Source organism: Acomys russatus, chromosome 26, assembly GCF_903995435.1.
Source record: "Acomys russatus chromosome 26, mAcoRus1.1, whole genome shotgun sequence".
Classification (NCBI taxonomy): domain Eukaryota; kingdom Metazoa; phylum Chordata; class Mammalia; order Rodentia; family Muridae; genus Acomys; species Acomys russatus.
The window spans coordinates 52,868,134-52,888,915 of record NC_067162.1 but is presented as its reverse complement, the minus strand read 5'-3'; the positions used below and the strand labels follow the sequence as shown (position 1 = coordinate 52,888,915).

The 20,782-nt window shown below is 44.6% G+C and overlaps 1 protein-coding gene across 3 annotated transcripts in view; it reads right to left on the bottom strand.

Annotated features, from left to right (window-relative positions):
- Positions 1–8,419: 8,419 nt before the first annotated feature.
- Positions 8,420–20,782, bottom strand: part of Nrp1 (neuropilin 1) — a 146,044-nt gene continuing 133,681 nt past the window's right edge. For all 3 annotated transcript variants that reach the window (XM_051169252.1, XM_051169250.1, XM_051169251.1), the window contains 5 exons: positions 20,510–20,647; positions 14,953–15,224; positions 14,397–14,493; positions 12,314–12,364; positions 8,420–10,597 (listed from right to left, as the gene is read on the bottom strand). In XM_051169252.1, the coding sequence (XP_051025209.1) occupies positions 10,308–10,597; positions 12,314–12,364; positions 14,397–14,493; positions 14,953–15,224; positions 20,510–20,647 (848 nt within the window). In that variant the 3' untranslated portion in view covers positions 8,420–10,307. The remainder of the gene's footprint in view (positions 10,598–12,313; positions 12,365–14,396; positions 14,494–14,952; positions 15,225–20,509; positions 20,648–20,782) is intronic.

Genomic DNA, 20,782 nt, shown 5'->3' with positions numbered 1-20,782 from the left:
GGGATCAGCACCAAGGGCTTAATCTAATTTTTTTGAGACAACGCCTCGTGTGTACCTTGCTGGCCTTGAACTTGGTCTGTAGCTGAAGATGACTTTGAGTTCTTGCTTGTTCTGCTGCCACTTTCCAGGGGCTGGGATTATAGCTGTCCATCTCCTCGATCAGTTTGTGCAGTTCTGGAGACCACACCCAGTGCTCCCCAACAGAGCTCAGCTCCAGTCGCCCCCTTTTAGTCTTCAATTATCATAATTACCTCATACCATTCCCATTTCATCAACAATTCTATTTTCAGCACTATTTTGCTTGTTTTCAAGTTATTTGTTAAACCTGTAATAATGCTAGTCTGTTCCTTAAATTTATCTCAAGCATGCAAGCCTATTTTTGCCATATCCTGTTACTTTGTTGTCTAATTTTAAATTTTTGTTTATCATGTGCGTCTTGATTTATGTGTTCTTTAAAAAAAGATTTATTTATTTACTTATGTATGAGTGTCTTGTCTGCATATGTGCATGCGCACCATGTACATGCCTGGTGTTGAGGAGTTCAGGAAAGGAAATCAGATCCCTGGAGCTGGAGTTACTGGTAGCTGTGAGTCAAACAGGGTCTTCTGGAAGAGGAGTGCCTTAGACAGCGCTCTACTGCTGTGAAGAGACCTCATGGCCAAAGCAATTCTAATAAAGGAAAACATTTAATTGGGCACTTGCTTACAGTTTCAGAGGCTTAGTCCATTATCATCATGGCCGGGGGCATGGAGTACAGAGGCAGACACCATTCAGAAGTAGCTGAGAGTCACACCCTGATCTATAGGCAAAGAGAGACACAGGGCCTGGTGTAGAAAGCCCATGATGGCAGGCATTGAATCCTCAAGATCCACCCCCTCCCCCAAGTGACACACTTCCTCCAACAAGGGCCACCTCCGGATGACTAAACATTCAAATGTATGAGCCTATGGGGGCCATTCTTTGTTTGTTTTTTGAGACAGGGTTTCTGTGTTAGGCTTGCCTGTCCTGGACTCGCTTTGTAGACCAGGCTGACCTGGAACTCACAGCGATCCACCTGCCTCTGCCTCCCGAGTGCTGGGATTAAAGGTGTACGCCACCACGCCTGGCCCATGGGGGTCATTCTTACTCAAACCACTACAAGCAGGAAGTATTCAGCCACCAAGCCATCCCTGCAGCCCTATGCCATCCGCTTGGTCACTCTGCTTTCTTAAGAGTCTGTGTTTGCTGATGCCTCCTGCCTGAATACACAGGAGCTTCTTCGCCATACTCTTCCCGCTCTCCTCACTTAAAGTGTGAGGAAGTGAGAAAGGGCAGGAGGTGCGGCATGGTTGACGGCAGCGTTGTTAGATCGCCTGGGCTCCGTTCTCTCTTCAGAGATTTTCTAGACCGCCTTTCGTTTGGTAGCCATTTAGGTATCAGATGTGATTTTTGAGTTGGGCCCAGAGACACAATCGCGGTGACGTAAATGGCACAGATTTTCTCTGGCTAATTTTTGTGGCAGCTCCAACCTGCTGGCTGCTTTGCAGTGCTGAGGCTCTTGTGTGGCTATCTAAGGGCCTGCCCAGATTCCTCAGCTCTACACCATGCTCATCTCTAATTGCATAGCCACACCAGTGAGAACAAATGGGAAAGTCAGGGCAGTTTGACCTAGGCCAACTTCAGCTGATGTTTTCAGGCATCATCCACTTTGGTGTTTGAGACACAGTCTCTCACAAACAGCTCTGATCTCCACAACCGTACATTTCAAATATTACCTTGTCATGTGCCTAGTACTTAATGAAGCAGCTGCCTTCTGAAGTGAGTGTGTGCGTGTGTGCATGTGTGTGTGTGTGCATATGTGTGCGTGTGTGTTTGTGTGCACACGCGTGTTGAGAAATGTATTCAGTATTCTGGGTAGTCACATTTTAAGGTGCCATTACATTTGGGAAGTGTATTCTAGGAAGAAATGTGAAAGTGTGGACTCACCAAGGCTCCCCTCTAATGCTCATTCCCAAGGTAGGAGAAATTAAGTTCAAACTATACTTCAAATTGGCTCCTGCAACGGAGAGCACTTCATGGAACCCTCCTCCTCCATCCCTCTGGTTGTTCCAGGAGCTCCCTACCTCTCCACTGTGAAAGAAGCTCTCTTTCTGGCATGTGTCACTCTGAGTATGACGTGGTCAGTGAGGAGTCCTCCCTTCCTTACATTCATGTGTACATGCATGAGTCCAGGGGCCAGCGTAAGCTGCTGCTGTGTGGGCAGCCTCTACTTAGGGTTTTTGAGACACAGTCTCTCATTGGCCTGGAACTTGCAGATTGGGCCAGCTGGCCATCAAGTACTAGGGACCTTCCAGTCTCTCTCTACTTTCCTAAAGCTGGACTGTAAATACACACAACCAGACACAGCTTTTTCCCATGTGTTCTCGGATTTGAACTCAGGTGCTCAGTTTTGTACAGCAAGCACTTTACCAGTTGAGCTATGTTAAAGTTCCCAAGGGCTTGTTCTTGGAGAGGGTGTGGGAAATCCTGATTTTACCAGCTAGGTCCATGCTACATGCTCCTACCATGATGTCCTGTGTTTCCTCAGGCCACACAGGCCATTGTTTGAAATCCCCGAAGCTATGGGCCATATCTGAACTTTCCTTTTTAAGACGATCATATCACATATTTGTTGGTGAAAAAAATCTGACTACCAGATGTCTTGAAGATGAAATCAAAGTATAATACTGAATTTATTTGTGTTTTATATACACATTATAAACATGGTATGACAGTAATGTTATACAGTTTCTGCATTGTGTTTAGTATGGCCCATCACAGGATGATAGGTGTATAATTTTTTAACTTATGTTCCATATGGGCACTCAAATAATTTCAGACTTCACAGCTCTGTCAGTCAGCTTTCTGTTGCTCTGGCAATGTACCCTGAGATAATCAACTTATAAGGACAAAATATTTACTTGACTCACAGTATTCAGTTTATGATCATTTGGTGCTATCACTGTGGGATTGTAGTTACACAGAACATCAGGGCAGGGAACACATGGCAGAACTGAACCGATCACTTTGTAGTGACCAGGAATCGAGAAGGGGGGAGCGGGAGGGGGAAAGGGAGCCGGGGAGGACAGGGGAGGGGGAGAGGGGGAGAGGGGGAGGGGGAGAAGGGGAGGGGGAGGGAGAGGAGACCCTGGGATAAAATGTAGCCTTCAAGATACAGCCTCAGTGACGTACTTCCTCCAACTAGGTCCTAGTTCCCACTAACCCATTAGGCTCTAAATCCAAAACCAGAGGTACCCATCTATGGGGTCATGGCCTTCCTGATCCAAGGCTCTCAAAGGCCCTACCTCTGAACACTGATGTACTGGAGATCCAGCCTCCCCACACAAAGCCTCCCATCTCTCCATCCCCACCTCCTGCTCCCCCAGATCCACTCACGTTTTCCTTCAACATATGAGCAGGCTTCCCAGTGATATCAACTGAATATGGCCTAACAAGATACAGTAAGACTGGGCACAATCCCTCATATCAACGCCAGACAAGAAAACCCACTAGAGGGGTTCTAAGAGCAGGCAAAAGGGTTAGAGACACCATCTGCTCCCACAAAGAATCCCACAGGAGCACCCAGCTACACAACTGTAAAGTTTATACAGAAGACCTAGCTCAGACCCACATGGGGTCTGTGATTGCGTTTTAGTCTTTTATGAGAACTGCAGGTTTTGAAACAGGGTCTCTCATTTATTCCAGACTGGGCTGGAGCTCACCATGTATGTGAGGTGACCTTGAACCTCTGATCCTCCAATTTTAACATCTTGAGTGTTGGGATCATAGGGGTACACCCCTTCATCTTTATTTTTTAGTTCTCAGGATTGAATTGGGCTTCATGGGTGCTAGAGAAACAATATATCAACTGAATTACACCCTCACCTCTTCGGTGGTTTAAATATAGATAAAACTGAGAGTCTAACAAAGCAATGTTATTTAAGACCCTAAAAATAAGTTTGTTTGTTTTTTTTTTAAGCTGGAGGGCTTGAGTCATGGCAGAATTCCAAGAAATTTGAGGAGAGTGATGGAGTCTGCTTCAAATAATCATGCCCATCACATTAAGACATAATTTAGTCAACAATGAGAAACTTCCTAAGTTGGCAGAATTGGAGCACTGATGGCTCTCACAGGGGATGGTGGTTTCTCACAGGATCACCTCAGGACCAGCAGCCCTGCGGCTTACACTTCTGATGAGGTGACAAGGCCTCAAGAAAGGGAGTGTAGCTGGCTCTGGTTCAAACGAGGGGCAGAGATGCCAAGCCACTGGAAGGGCATAAGGGGTAGGCAAGTTGCTGTCTATCCCAGTGACTCATTTTCTTGTTGAAGCTGCCAGAAGGCAGCATGTGTATGTTCCCAACCTAGAGGCCGTGAGGTGCTGGCTGTTTTACCCGTCTCCCAGGCATTGTTTCATTACCATGTGGAGATGAGATCTTATTTTTAGCTTATGAAACTTGGTCCCTTCTATTCCATTGTTGACCTTGAACTTGTTTGTAGCCGAGGATGATCTTGAAGTCCTGATCTTCTTACCTCCCCCTTATTGGAATTATAAATGGGCACAACCAGGCCTGGCTAGAGGCCCTCTTTATTGAGAAAAAACCAACCCAACAACTTGTGGGTGTTCGTACCTGACCACGAAATTCTATTACCTGATATAACCTCATCTACTTGTAAGAAAGACTCCCAAACAACAAAATTAGAAATTAGGAAACAAACGAACAAAAAAACATTAAGCAGAAACCAGTCTCATTTTACCACTTAGTGCTTTGACATCTTCAGCGCTCAGTTACTTGTGCAGTGTGTAAGTTAACTAGAGAAACTGGCTCTTTAGAACTCAGGTTCCTCTTGCCGGACGAGCTCTGCCGAGTGCCAGGACTTGCTACGCTTCTGCAGTGCTTCAGCAGCCTCTACGCCAGTAGCAGATACCACACCAGCTACTCTTTCTCTTGAAATGGCCCATTTAGGCCTCTCACAGGTTATGGGGGCAAAATGGCCACAAAACTCACCTGAGATTTTATTTACTCTGTATTTATTCATTTAGTCAGGGTCTCATGCAGCCCAGCCGGCCTTGAACTTATTATATAGCTGAGGACAGGTTTGGACTCTACAGGAGTGAGCCATCGCCTTTAGCTTGGAGTGAGGTTTAGGACTTGTTAATCTTCTAGGCTGCTCTGTGATCAGTTTGGAATGTTTACAAACATGGCAGGGATGCGTTTCCTTACTTTTGAAGGTTTAGAAGTGACCAGAACATGAAATGCCAAGACAAATGGTTCAGTGTGGTGTCAGATTAACACAGACGGGCTCAAGTCAGCAAACATCTTGTTAACCCTGACTGGATCATGACACATGTACATGTGGGTTCAAATATCAGATCATGTCATCAAAATATGTACAAATTACCATCTGCCATCAAACACGAAGTCCAAGTGACAGCTCCCACCGTCCACACAGGCTGTTAAGCAGCAGTACCATTTGTGGAGGCCGTGGCAGACAATGCTCTGGAAAGAAGTGGTAGGAGTCATGGAAGGAAGGAAGACCAAATGCATGCTGGATGTATTCTGTGACCTCTCTGAACCTTGGGGTTCTCATTTGTAAGAGGAAATTAGGAGACTGTGAAAACTTGATGTCATAATTTTGCTATAGAAATGGACACTGCTAAAGGTAGGGCTTGGAGCACTGGGAAGGCAGAGGAAGATTACAAGTTCACTGCCATTCTTGGTTATATCGCTAGTTTAAAGCCAGTCAGGGATACATGAGGCCTTGCCACAAACAAACAAACAAACAGACAGACAGACAGACAAACCCCAATGCCTAGTGTTCTCAATAAAAAAGAAACTTAGGGGAGGTTCCTCCACTCCTTCCCACAAGAGCAGAGTCTCTCACGGGGCCGTCGGCTCCATGTTTTCCTGTGTGCCACTGGGTGGTGAGGGGCCTCCTGGGCACACATGCCTCAGTGCCAATTTTGACTTTTTTGGAGGGTTCTTTCATTCTGGTTTCTCAGTTGCTGAGTTACTTAAATTCCTAAGTACATATAGTTTAGGAGGGGGTAAAAAAAAAAAAGCTAATTCTTGACAGTACTGCTCTTTCAAGAAGCACAATGCCTTATACTTTTGGCCAGGAAGCAAAATAATTACAAAACGGAAACATAGGCAATAGATGTCTTTGATTTGCACAGATAGTTCGTTCAGCCTCAGTGGCAGTTAAGTTATCAAGACACACAGGAGGCAGGACAGTAAATAATTTTCATGTTTAGATTAAATGTTCCAATCCTCACAATGTTTTTAACTCACAAATCTTGGGAGTTTTATACAATGATAGAGGTTAGACAGAAAGAAATGCTTAGCTAAACTACCAACCACAGAGAAGAAAGGAGCGAGAAGCGTCCATGTTTAAAGCCTCAAAGGAAAGAGACAGAAGCTTCATGGCCCTTGCACTGATTGCTCTAGACCCCTGTCTAGGGAGCTGGGGATGAGATTCAGTTGGCAGAGTGCTTACCTAGTGTGCCTGTCCCATGGTCCATACTTAGCATTGTATAAACTTGGTATGTACCTCTCATCACTTCAGGGGTGGAGGCAGGAGGATTAGGCATTCAAGGCTCCATAGTGAAGCTAGCCTGGGCTACTTGACCTCAAAAACAAAACAAAACCAAGCCACCATAACAAAGTAAAATAAATAAAATATATCTAGGTTAACCCTGATAAACAGCTTGTTTGCATATTATCATGTTTTCTGGAAATGTCCTTCCTTGAATGTCAGTAGAATTTAATTTCAGTAAAATGACTACCTGGTTTTACCTGGTCTTTCTAGGAAAAGACCTAAAAAGCACACACAGTAGGGAGCCTTTTGCATCCTTGGTTAAGTCCTGGGAGATGGTTTCAGTATCCAGGAAAGCTGGAAGTAGAGGAAACATGACCACATCTTCCAGTGCTTCTTGGGCTGTAGTTTTCTGCCACTAGAGGTGGGCAGACAAGTAACCCCTTGTCTGTGGCGTGGGGGTGGAGTTCTGCTAGCCCTGTTGTGACAAGCTTTCTAAGGATCTATTTTGGCTCAACACATTTTGTCCTCCTGGGGGATGGGAAGGATAGCATGCCATTATTCTTCTGTTTTGGCCCCCGAAGGGACAGGCATTTCATTTCCTCAAGGCTTACCAAATAGACCATTGTAACACCATGCTCAGCTTTCCCCTCTCCCTAAATTTAGTATCTAATCAGTATGTAAATTTTTACATTCCCTACCTGTTTTTTACAGAAGCAAAACTCACCAATAGTAATCTGTTAATATCATAAAACCAACTTCACCATGTGGATATAAAAACCAATATAATTTGGGTGGGAAGAAAATGCCCACTTAAGAGACCAATTCTACCTCACTCAGCGCTGAAGCCACGGTGTCAGGGTCCCGTCTTGGAAAGGGTCTCCTTGCTCTCTGCCCACTGTGAGATTATTTTGAAAAGATAACTTAAATCCTGGAAAGTACGAGGAAGTGGGAGGACCCCAAGATCTCTTAAAAAGAGCAGAGCTAATGGAATAACAGTCATCAGGTTTGGGATTTTTATGAAAATGTTTAATTCAGCTGCTTCTTTGGAATGTGTAGTTTGGAGCTTAAGTTACAGTTCATCCTAGGTGATTTTGATGCTACTCAGAATACAAATGTCATTTCAAGTTAAGGCTTCGCTGTTCAATTTGAAACAACAATTTACAAGTGTCATACATATCATCATAGAAAATAAAAATTTCTGTAAAAAAAATTTGCACAAAATTTTATGAGGGTACAAAACATGAAGCAATAATATACCAGAAAATGAGACATCTTACTACAGAAAGTCTTATAGATTTCAATAAAGAAAAAATATGTTATTTTACACCTTTAAAAATTACTAAAGAATCTAAAACAATATAAACTGAACATTTTGTAACACTGCCTTTACAAATTAATAACTTTATAAACATATAACTTTTAAATATATTTATCAGTGCAAGGTACTTTAAAATTTAAAGTTGCAGTATCATTTTTCCTTGGCTGAGGACACTGGTCAAGTCTGTTGCCTTAGAAATAAAGTCTTAATGCTTCCTCCCAGTATGATTATAACAAGTGAATAGATGCCCCTGGGAATAAAAACGTATTCTTTTAAAAAAATGATCAATACTTTCCTGGAAAAAAGTCATTCTTAATCCCATTAAACCAGGGTGTATGAACCGTTTGTTCAGGAAGCAAATGTGATCTTGAAGAAACACAGCTGAGCGAGCCCTACAGCCACACGAGGAAAGAAAGAGACTAAGGTTCCTGTGTACAGCTCAGCATGGAAGAGACCACTAGCCGCAAGCTGCTTTGGGTTAGGGCGCTTTCCTCTCTGTGCAGTTGAGGGTTATGTCTCGCCAGCCCTAAGGCAGGCTTTTTTTTTTTTTTTTTTTTCTTTACGAGCCATTGGAAGTTTCTAGAAGAATTCATTAAAATTTATTTTAAGGAGGAGAGGAGGGAGGGGGTTACGATCTGGATGTAAAGTGAAAATATAAATTAAAAATAAGTTTAAAAACGAGCTAGATGAACATTGCTTTTTAAAACTGAGACAATGTGGTTACTTATTGTGCAGAACCTTCTGCAGTTGACTGCATTTCATAGTGTAATAATGTGATTTTGTTTTCTTAAGAACTTAATAATTTAAAAAAATATTCTCCCCCTGCTCAAAATTATTTTTTCAGGGTTTCTGATGAATAGATTGTTCTAAACATTTGTTTTGATTTTATGTACCCCTTCTGTCTGGTTTTAACATAGTTTCACCTCAGGCATCAGGTTTACTGTTTATTTCTTAAATGACCTGTTCTTTTTACTCCCGTCCTCTGACCAATAACAGAACAAGAAGGTTCTTGGAGTTCACTTTGTAGGTTTGGATGTAAAGTTTTCACGTCGTTTTAGACTTGGGGATTTTATTCAGTGCTTCCTGTGGGTCTCATCTGAAAGCCAGTTTCACTCTTTTCTCTTTCAATTTATGACTCTGATTAAATGCAATCTGATCACAACGGATGGGCACATGGCTTAGGAAAAAAGATACTGTCACTTTAACCAGTTAACAAGAAACCCAAAGTCAGACTTTGGAGGACAAAGTTAGGAATTCCCCTTACTTGATTATCTTAAAACATAAAGTCTAGTAAAATTGTTCGCCGTCACCAGCAGTTTAAAGCTGCAAGGTCCCTTCTCGACAGTGGCAAATGCTTCGGTTCTAAGAGTGGGAAAGGGACAGAGGGAGGAGAGAAAGAGCCAAGAGTTTACATCTGAAAATACATTCCATAGGAAAGAACAAGGAGAGAGAACATTGCAGCTTTATACAAAGGGTCAAGAGACAGGACACTGAACTCCAGAAAAAAGCAGAACGATTAAGCCACGTTGTTGCCAGGTCTTCAGAGCCCTTGCCCTCCCGGGGTTGGCGCAGCACACTAAAATATACTTTCTTCTTAGTCAGTGGGCCACCATGTCTGATTGAAGAGAAGGGTTTTTCACCAGAAACAGAGTGGGTCATCCACGGGACACAAGGAACCAGTACAAACAAAAAGGCACTTGAGAGGACGAAGACTAGCCAGTGCCGAAGACTTTAGTGGTGGTCATCAGCGGGACACCCGGGTGCCAGCGGTTTGGTGGCTGCATGGGATGGTATTCTGAATGGAGGTCACAAACACGAGATTCAGTACAACACTGGAAAAACATCAAGAAAATCTGTCGATATTGCTTGGTAAACAGAGCTGACACGCTATATGGGTACTGAGGCCACAGTACTTTGCAAATAAAATAGTCTAATTCTGTTTTTTTTTTTTTTTCTCCCTATGCTCGCTGCAGGTAGCGATGCAAAGGTGGATGTTGGCGTCCCCTGAAACGTGGTTATGCTAATATGCTCTGGGCACTGGGCTACGGGTCACATGTCCATCAAAAGGGCCCACTGAACAACGCCTGGTGCCAGCATCTTGGATTTTGCCATTTCTGAGAAGAATCCACCACAGGGTAAGGAGGGGGGAGTTAAGGGAGTAAGAGGGTGAACCCTAAGGTCAGTCACACTTGGTTTCAACTGGCTTCTGATTACCCAAATGAAACCAAGAGAAGAAAGTGGGCTGTCCACGATTCCTGTTGTCACCAGTCACCTGCTTGTGTTTGTAGGCGACGCCCATTTGAAGCTCCTGAGAAAAGCCTGGTATGGCGTCACAGACGCCCTTCCCAGCTTACAGTGAAAGCAGAGCAACAGTCCCCGCACCTCCACTGACCTCCCACCTCAGTCTTCCCGTGTTCCTTCCAGCTCCGTGCCTTCATGCCTCCGAGTAATTACTCTGTGGGTTCAGTTTATCTTTTTTCAACTTCACGCCATCCACAAGTTCAAAGTTGTAGTTCTCCAGGGCAGACAGGTTTCTCTCCGACATCCCGTTGTGCCAACAGGCGCAGTACAGCACAACTCCACAGACTGCACCCAGGAGCACCCCCAGGGCACTCATGGCTATGATGGTGATCAGGATGGGGTCCAGGGTCTTTAGCACGTTGCCTGGCTTCCGGGAGATGTTCTTGTCGTGTTCCCCTTCCCCTTCATATCCTGGGGTGCTCCCTAAGGGAGGAGACAAGGTTACTCATGAACGCTGAAAGGCTACATGGAAGTAGACAGAAAGTCAGGAAAAAGGGAAGATATAGGAGGCACCGTATGCTCTGGTGCACGGGGAGGGGAGGGGTGGGAGGTGATAGTGGTGGGATGTGGCGATGGACACCAAGGTTGTCACAACCTTGACTGAATCACTCTAGACTGACAGATGTGTTTATAACTCTCATCTACATAGTCACAATGAGACCTCAACAGCCCAGGCTGGCCTTGAACTCTCCATAGAGCAGGGGATGACCTTGCATTGTGGATCCTCAATGCCTCGATGTCCAGATTGTAGGCACGCACCACCACGCCTAATACATATGTTGCTGTAGAGTAAACCCAAAGCTTGTGCATGCCAGGCAAGCATCCCACCAGCTGAGCTACATCCTCAGCCTTGGATGTGCAGGCATGGAGTTTTGTCAAATCTTGGTCACACAGGTAACTAGTGCGTTCAATGAGTGGATTTAAACATTCTCTTGACATCTGCCTGACCTCCCAGGCAGGCCCAATAGGATGCTATTATGGGATGCTGTTCCTAGTGTCCCCATGGGGTTCATACACAGAAAACCATGAACACCTCTTAACCCCAAGATTATGCTAGTAACACTGAAAGAGACTTTTTCCCTGAGTAAGTTAATGCCCACCCCTGTCATGCAGAAAGGGCAGCCGGCATGGATGGAGAAACAGTGTTGTGTTGTGCCAAACAGAAGACATTTAATAATCAGTGTCTTCACCACCCTGGTAGTGTTACTGGAGACCGTCACGCTGCTCTGCAAAGGAGTCACTGGGGATGTGTTTGCTTTAGAGTGGAACATGAGAAGTTATTAGCATGGGAGCATTGAGCCTAATTACCTGGTGCTAGGAGCAGGGCTGAAATGCTAATGGGCAGCTTGTGTGGTGTTTACTTAATGGTGCTCTGATCAACTGAGATTCCAATCAGCAAAAACTAAAACTATGAGACGGGAGTCCCTAAACAGGGGGAAACAAGCCTTGGGGGCACATTAATACTCCATCCCTTGATGAAAGATTGTTTTGAAACAACTTCTAATAAAGTTTACAGCTTTGTGGACTTGGCAATATGTTAATATCTGCAACAGCACAGAGCTGTGTTTATTATTTTTGTCAGCTCGTGACCGACTCTGCTTAGAGTAGGGTCATATTTCCAGTGGCAATGTTGCCCCATGCTCGCTGTCAGCAATGCTGGCCAGAAGGTTTGGAAGCTTCCAGAATTTAGCTCTGATGCCATGTCTTACATCCCAGCACCGAGAAGTGCTAACCCAAACCATGCATTTTAGAGCTAATCAAACATAGCAGGCTACCCTGATGTGAGATTGCTACTTATGTTTCAGTCCCAAAGCCTGTCAAGTGGGAGTAAAGTAGTTCCTTACTAAGTCCTGTCCTCAATGTCATCCCAGACTTTATGATTTTGTTTCTTTGACATAGCTCAGGCATGGAAAAACAGGGCATACCCACTCCCGGGAGTGCAGGCTCAGTGTCACCCCCAACTCCCCTAGGCAGCTAGGGACAGATGGAGACCCAATCCACACCCACTCGCTTAAGCTCAGGGACTCATTTTATCTGAACTGCCTGGATACACTAGTGTACTAGGATTCCAGAGACATTTCTTTACAACAACAAAAACCATAAGAAATTAAAAGACATTGATCAGTAAGATGACTTTACCTGTCTCATCAATTTTAATTTCTGTGTTCTTTTTATCCAGGTCTGTTGGTTCTGCCCGGGGCAAATAAAACGAAAAGAGATGGTTAAACTACGAATGAAATAGGACAGATTTGGCACACACAGTGTATAGAAACCTCCAACCCCACACACACAGTGTATAGAAACCTCCAACCCCACACACACAGTGTATAGAAACCTCCAACCCCCTGCTGGGCTTCCATAGTTCGGACTGCAGAGCGTTCCTTTCCTTGGCTTGGAAAAGCTGCTAAGTCACTGTGAAGGGCAGAGGGACACGTTTCCACATGTGGAATGCGGACTGCTGATGAAAACAAGGATCTCAAGTGGGAACGGACCCATTACCGAGGCCGTAGCACGCTAATAGCTGCTCTCTACTATTGGTGCTAAATTGGCTTTTGAAACAGCACAATGGCTCTTTGAGCCAGGAAACTTCTTCTCGTGCCTTATCAGAAATAAAATAACATTCAATGGAAAAAGTGGAGCCTCAAGATTGGGTAGAGTCCTAAGTCCTGTATCCCAGAATTTAAAATCTCGTGTAACACATAATAAGCACTTTGGTAAACTTGTACAAATGAATGGTTCATCTGTAGCAGGTACTAGTAGCATCTAAGGCTAGATTGTTCAATAATATATATTTAGTGAATAACTATATAATTGTGCAAATATGCATGCAAAGGCCATCAAGTGTCATTTCTCAGTTTCTTTTCATCTAAGTTTTTTGAGATGCGATCTCTTCTTGAACTTGATTCAGGTAGATTGGCAGGGGTCCTCCTGTGACCGCCTCCCCAGTGCTGAGATTACTTATGTTCCTGTGCCTGAGTCCTAGCTTGCTATCTCACCAGCCCTTTTAGACCACCTTTTATTGGTACATATAAGTAGGCAAAAGCATTAACGAAGAAGTTTACAAGACCAACGTCCACTAATGCAATGGACTAGGTGGCACATTGCTCTGCATACAGTACATAGCCAGAAGAACTTATTGGCCTGAACTGAGTTTATTTCTTTGTTTTCATTCATGAGATTTGCTTTTCTAACCCTGAAACATCCCCCTTCTTAGTCTCTATTTGGGACAGAAATACAGTATTGCACATACTGTGTTAACTCTAGGAAATACCCATTCAAAGCCAGATAACCACAGCAATGAGAAATTTGCAAAAACAATGTCATCTGAACTATTAAACTGGGTAGGATGGCATTGAAGAGGTTTTCTAACATAGAATGAAAAACCAGACCATTATTTACTGTTGTTCTTTTTTCAGTTTCTTCAAATGATGGTATCAAATCATTTCCCCTTTAAGGATTACATATATTCAATGTCTTATATAATAAAAGACTTGTAAGTTGTGGAAATGACCAAACCCTATTGCCGCTAACAGGCCGCCTTTGTCTTTGATTTGCCCAGCAGGCTCTTCCTGTTCTGTTATAATTAACAGCCTATTATGTAATGACGTGTAACAAAAGTTTCAGTGTAGCAACTGGAGCCTAAGACTAATTACTGTGCTATTACATTGTCATTAGTGATGATATTTGTAATTATGGATTAAGAACTGGGGAATATGAATCAGATTTCTGTGTCTGACTTTCATGTGTGGACAACACAAGGCCATCATGACAACCTGTTAGGCAGATGGATGAGCAGCCATTACCTGCCATGCCAGCCGGTGGCAGAGCCAGAAGCATCGACTTCTTTATACTACCATAACAAATGTGTCTGTGACTTCACTGACAACGTAATCGTAATTAAATTCTCTGTGCTCCACATGTTTGAAGGCCCGCTGTTTTGTTTCCACACTCTGATACGTCTGTGTGTTCTACCCCCCATCAGAATGTCTCCCTATGCCAGATATGACGACTTCTAAGCTACAGTCTTTAGACTCTGGAGGCATCAATCAGACTTTCTAAGTGACTAGGTTAAAGGAGGAAGTAAATGAAGATGAACTGCCCCACTTTTATGCCCTGCCTGCATGCGAATTTAATCTAAATGACAAGGCAAAGTCCATCCACAGGCTAAGAATCCTGCCAGTGCAAAGGATTTTATTCATTCCCAGCCAAAGCCCATCCTTACTTGCACAATCCTCCTGAGAAATGTGTTTGTTAATACTGATGTCATCCACAGCGATCCCACCAAGGTTTCCCTTTCCAATTTCACCTTCAAAAATAACCTGAAAAAAAGGAGGTGGTTTCCACAATATGTTTAAGTTCTGTCTTCAACACACCAATGTTTATAAACACTCTCTCAGTTGAAGCTTTGGCATAAACTCATGAGACTGCTTGCAAATTACATTCATGACATTGCACAAAGTTAAGCAAATGAGATTGCATATAGACACACGGAGTTAACCATTCTTCCTATCAGTGGCAGAGATGATTCAAACCTCTCCCCACATTCATTTTTCATAAGAAACTTTAGAAAATATTTGAATGAGAGGGACAGTATCTGTGCCATCTTAGAAATGGGTTATAATGGAGAATTTTCCCTTTGTCCTGCTGTCATCTAAGAGACAGTGAGATATGTCACCAAGACAAATACCACAGAGGCAGCTGTTCAGGGTGGTGAACAACCCCACACATTATCCCAGCGTCCCGAAGCCTCAGCCCTCCATTTGTGGAAGGGTTCTTACCTGATACAGTTTCAGAGATTTGTGCAGCAAGACACGTCCTTCCTTCCAGTGGTCTCCTTGGTGCCCAACCACCATCCAGACCAGCTGGTCGTATTCCTCTGGCTTCTGGTAGCGCAGTTTGACCCTCAGCGTTCCAACATGAGAGCCGGACATGTGGTACCAGAAGGTCATGCAGTGGGCAGAACCCTGGGAATAGACCACGGGGCTCACCAGGCGGGCTACTTTGCCCTTCTGATTTTCATCAGCTTGGGAATAAATGAAGTTGCCATCTCCTGCTGAGGCAAAACTCTGTGTCAGGGAGATCAGCCAAATCCACAGCTCTCTTTTCTCTCTCTCCTGTGAGGTACTATCCATAAAAACATTCTCCTGGGTTGGGGCCAAAAACCCAAGCAGCCAGTGGGAAGAGCAGATGTAGTCATTGGGAACTGCATAGGCACTGGTAGCTCTCCTCTAAGAGGCTTTGAATGGACTCTGGGTACTGTTTATCAGGATCATAGTATCACAGGGATCCAGGCTACAAATTATATCTGTCTTCATATTATCAAAAGTAGACTTTAAGCATCGTCTGTCTCCAGCCTTTGAGGAAAGTGTCTGGCTTTAAAAGGTTTCAGCACATCCATGGATGCTCAGATACCCTGGGTATCAGCTGAGATGTTGATCACTGTCCTCTTGTTGCAAACCTGTTGGCTGTTTAATGTGGCTTGTTGCTATTTCACTTTTCCAAGTGATTTTGTGTGTGTGTGTGTGTGTGAGAGAGAGAGAAAGAGAGAGAGAGAGAGAGAGAGAGAGAGAGAGAGAGAGAGAGAGAGAGAGAGAGAGAGACAGAGAGACAAAGAGACAGAGAGACGGGGGGCTGTGTCTGTGCATGTATGCACATGTGTATTTGTGTGTACACACACGCATGTGTGCACACACTTCTATAGTTGAATGCATGCCCGTGTGTGGGACCTCATACTGTGCATGTAGAAGGCAGAGGGCAGCTTTGGGCATTATTCTTCAGGTACTAATCACTTTGGTTTTTGAGACAGAGTCTCAACAGCTTACAACTCCACAAATAGTACAGTCTGGCTGGCCAGCAAGCTTCCAGGAAACACCTGTCTCTATGCTAGGAAAATATGTCCATGCCACCTCACCTTTAAAAAAAAAAACATGGATTTGAGGGATTGAATTTATAACCTTGGGTTTACAAAGCAAGCACTCCCACCCCCCCTTGACTGAGCCATTTCATCAATCCTTAAATATCTTTAGAAATTGTTATTTTCCCTTTGGTTTAGGTTTAATGGTCTATCGATTTCTCAACTTTGGCCAAGAGTTTGATTCTCACCTGCAAGCTGCTTCTGTTTGCTTCTGGCCCAAGGAGAAGCAAGTCTGCATTTCTGAGGCTCATTTGAACATGCTGTTTTGGCAATGGCGACATTTGTGGTGCCATGAGGACTTGCAGTTGGCTCTGCTTTAATCACCCCCAGTGGGAACATTTGTTCTTGCTTCCACCTGGTCTAAACACACAACTTGTGGGCCACACTTCACCTGATGTAACTGGAAATGTAATGTGATGCTCAGGTCACAGAGGGCAGCTGGGTGCTTCCTTTGCTGGCCCACAGGCTTGTAAATTGTGAGGTGGCTTTCCACTGTGCATGTGTGGGCATGCCCTCATGCTTGGTCTCAGTAGTGTCTAAGTGTCTCTGTAGGCGGCTCTTATTAAGTCAGTGAGTGGATCCATAAGGATCACTGCTCCAGATGTGTGCGAGAGGCTGCAGGACATCTCTCGCTATCCCTGGGAGTGTACCCTCAGTGCCTGCTGACTCTGTAGTGCTGGGTGTCTATAATCCTGCCGGGCTGCCAAGACCCGGTGCCTGTCTTTGTGACAATATCATTGCCTCAGTGAGTGGCAGGTTGGCCCACTGAGATCCACAGGGAAAACCCACTTCTCTCCCGTGCCTGCTTCTTGATTGACCCTTTGGGAAAAGACCAAAGTGAGAATGCTGAAGGGAAGAAACGGAATTATGGGGCCCACACTTCTGCCACTAGTCTAACTGCTGCACACGAAGCCTTCATCCCAACTATGCACTGGTTCTATCTCTCAGAGAAATTTCCTCTGACCTCCTGAGTTATAATTACATATGAGTCTATGTGTGTGCATGGGCGGGTGTGCGTGTGTGTGTGTGTGTGTGTGTGTGTGTGTAGGCATAAGTGAATACTGGGCATTCTTCAATCATTTCTCCATCTTGTTTTAAGATAGGGTCTCTCAATGAAGCCTGAGTCTCTGCTGATTTGGTTGGAGGCTGACCATCAGCCCCAAAGACCCTCTAGTCCCCTAACAGTGGGATTACAGGTGCACAAGGCCATGCCTGGCTTTTATGTGGGTGCTGGAGTTCTGAATTTAGGTCCTTACGTTTGTATGACAGGCACTTGACTGTAGAACCATCTCTCTGGTCTCCACGGGTTCTCTTTGCCCTTACTGCATGCCTCTGACACTGGCCACCCATCCAGCCATACTGTGATGGTTTCCACCTGAGAATGGACACCAGGCCCTCCTCCTTAGCCTCCCTCAGCATTATGGGTTAAAAAAAAAAGTCCATGCTCAAGTCCTTTGGACAAGATGATGCAGTCAATGTACCATCTGTGTTGGTAAGTTTCAAGCTTTCAAATCCCACCAGTTTCAGATGGAAAACAATCCAAATTATGTCCATCTGAAAAAGTACCAAAATTAGGTAGTATAATTAAAATGGAAATCTTTTGTCTAGAGGTGAATGTAGGTAGGCTTTATGCAAATGTTGTGCCATTTAATATGGGAGCCAATTGTACCTATATTTCCAGTGCTGAGCACAGCAGCTGCTGGGTAAATAACCTGCTCAAACAACATTTGCTCAGTGAACAAAGGGAAGAAACTGGAATTGCTTACAAAGAGGTATGCACATCCATTCCTACAGTCAAGGGCATAACACCCAGTGGGGGTTCCTTTACATTCAAAATTAGGAATTTTAATGAAGCATTAATAATTTTAAAATGCTTTAACATCCAATTTGCAGAGTACCAAATATCATTATCATTGTTTTTAAGACGGGTTCACTATGCCGCCTGGACTGGCCTTGAACTTGTGTTCTCACGCTGACGACTGGGATTCCAGTAAGCACCATTGTGCCTAGCTTCCAAATACTACCAGAAAGCTCAGGGTTGGGGCTATAGTTCAGTTTGTACAGTGCTTGCCTGCACAAAGCCCTGGGTCCATTCTCCAGCACCATATAAACTTGGGTGTGGTATTGCATGCCTGTAACCGTAGCACTTCAAGGTAGAGGCAGGAAGATTAGAAATTCAAAGTTATCATCAGCTAAAAGTGCGAAGTTAAGGCCAGCTCTGGCTTGAGTGAGTCCTTGTCTTAAAAAAAAAAAAAAAAAAAAAAAAAAAAAAAAAAAAAAAAGAAAGAAAGAAAGAAAAAAAAGAAAAGAAAGTGAATATCCGGCGAGTACCCAAGTTCACGAGAGTTAGCAGGCGGGAGCTCTTTTCATCTAGACAGTCCCTTGTTAACACGTTCTTGGCTTTTCCACGCCGGCCATGACTACCTCTCCCAGATGACCCCGTTTCTCTTGTGTAGTGGGAGGCTCTTTCTAGTTAAGGCCGAGCCAGCTGCCAGTCAGCCTCAGCGGCTGGGAGAACAAAGGAGCCGCATAGTCTGAAGGAATCACACTTCTTTATCTACTGTGCATCCAAGAAATGTACTCCTGGTCCTCCAAGGCAAAAAGCGTCAGTGTTTCCCCTTTCAGACATCCTATCAGACTCTGGGTCGGGAACTATCTCTTCATTTTCTCAATTAGCACTCTACTTCTGCGAGCCTTTTAGCTTTTGTTTCTGGCTAACATAGCTTTTCACCCTCTTTGAATGTCAGGCCCTACTGAGCCATTTCACTTCACTTTGCATCCATTTTCCCACCATTACTGCCTTCATCTCAGCTAATTGCATTTAGTTAATCTGATGCCATCTATGTGTACAGTGCCAGTTACAGTCAAAGTATTTTAAGTTTTCTAAAACCGCTTGTCTTAAGATTCAATGGAAAGTGTCTCGGAATTGAAGGAGTCCAATTTTATCCAATTTCCTTGTCACTCTCATTAGGAAAGGAGTAGCCGTGGCAGAAAGGGGCCTCTTCGGCTTACTTTGTGATTACATTCACCACAGAGAAGCGAAGGGCTGAATTGGAAAGGGGTGGGGTGCCTTCTACCCATCTGGAAGCCCAGAAGCCAGGTACCCACCAAGGCTGGCATGTGACAACTTAGGGTCCTTCTGCACCCTAAATACTCAACTTAGGAGTCTTTTGATGGGCCAGTACTGAATATAGTCAGGAGTGTGGTGAGGTGCGGTGTGGTGTGGTGGTGGTGGTGTGTGTACACACCTGTGTGCATGGGCGCGTGTGTGTGTATGTGTGTGTGTACATGCCTGTGTGCATGCGTGTGTGTGTGCCTGTGTGCGTGCATGTGTGTGTACATGCCTGTGTGCATGCGTGTGTGTGTGTGTGTGTGTGTGTGTGTACGCGCCTGTGTGCATGCGTGTGTGTGTGCCTGTGTGCGTGCATGTGTGTGTACATGCCTGTGTGCATGCGTGTGTGTGTGTGTGTGTGTACGCGCCTGTGTGCATGCGTGTGTGTGTGTGTGTGCGCCTGTGTGCATGTGTGTGCGCACGCTTGCGCTCGAGTCAGAATGTTGCTGGCTCTGTGTAAGAACCTCCTACAGGATAAAGAAACCAGGATGTGGTGGGAAGGAACACACTGAATCAGCCCTCTGCACTCATTCTCCTTGCAGCAGCACCTCACAGAAGGAGGATATGGGTTTGAGAGCTGGAGTTTGGAGCGTAGAGGAAATGGTACAGGTTGCAAGACGTCTCCTGAAAGGGTCTCACCCCACATTGTTCTGTCTCTGCTTCAGGGGGAGAGAGAGCAAGCACCAGCATGATGGAGTGGGCCTGGTCATGCCCTGGTGCAGAGCCTGGGGTGCAGAGATCCCTGGGGAGCATGCTCGTGCAGAGTGCTGCCTGTGCACCGCTAGCCTGGAACTCATTAAACTCATTACATAGTCATGATGACCTTGAACTTCTGATCCTCCTGTTTGCCCCTCCGGAGTGCTAGGGTTGCAGGCGCATGCCATGCCTGGTTTTTAAGATGTTTTGTTCCCTTCTACTGAAAAATGGTTAAAGTTGTCCTGTGTAGAAGTTTAGGTAAACTATGAGCTTGAGTTCATTGAATATGTCTAACGTTGACCTTGGTTAAACTAAGCATGGCTTTCCCATCCTTGCTCATTTTGGTTTTGAGGGAGGCCAAACCAGTAGCCAGACTCAATACGGATTCCTATTCCTGCTCCAAGCTGCTCTCCACTAAGGGGAAAAAACAAAACAACAACAACAAAAAAAAAACAAAACAACAACAAAAAAAACAACAACCTTGAAAATTCCAGAAACAGAAACACCAATAAATGCCTCCAGTATTACTTATCACCCATAAAGCAACAGCTGTCAGGAGCTGTCCCTGGTAACTGAAGATGTGCCCAGCGTAGAGCCGTGGTGGCACTCTTACCTGTGTGGTCCTGAATGGGCCCTGTCTTGCTCGTCAGCACACTCCACTTGAGCTGTGCACGGCTGTCGTGTTCCCAATGGCAGAATGTCTTGTGAGAGCCCCAGCCAAACTCGCAGTTAAATCCGTACGTCGAGAAATCTTTAGTGGAGAAGGACAGACAGACACTGGGTCAGAAAGCCCATTAATACTCTCTTGGGAAATTAAAAAAAAAAAAGATAATTCCGTATTTGTTCTAAAACTATGGGAAATCCACAAGATCCAGGATTACCAAGA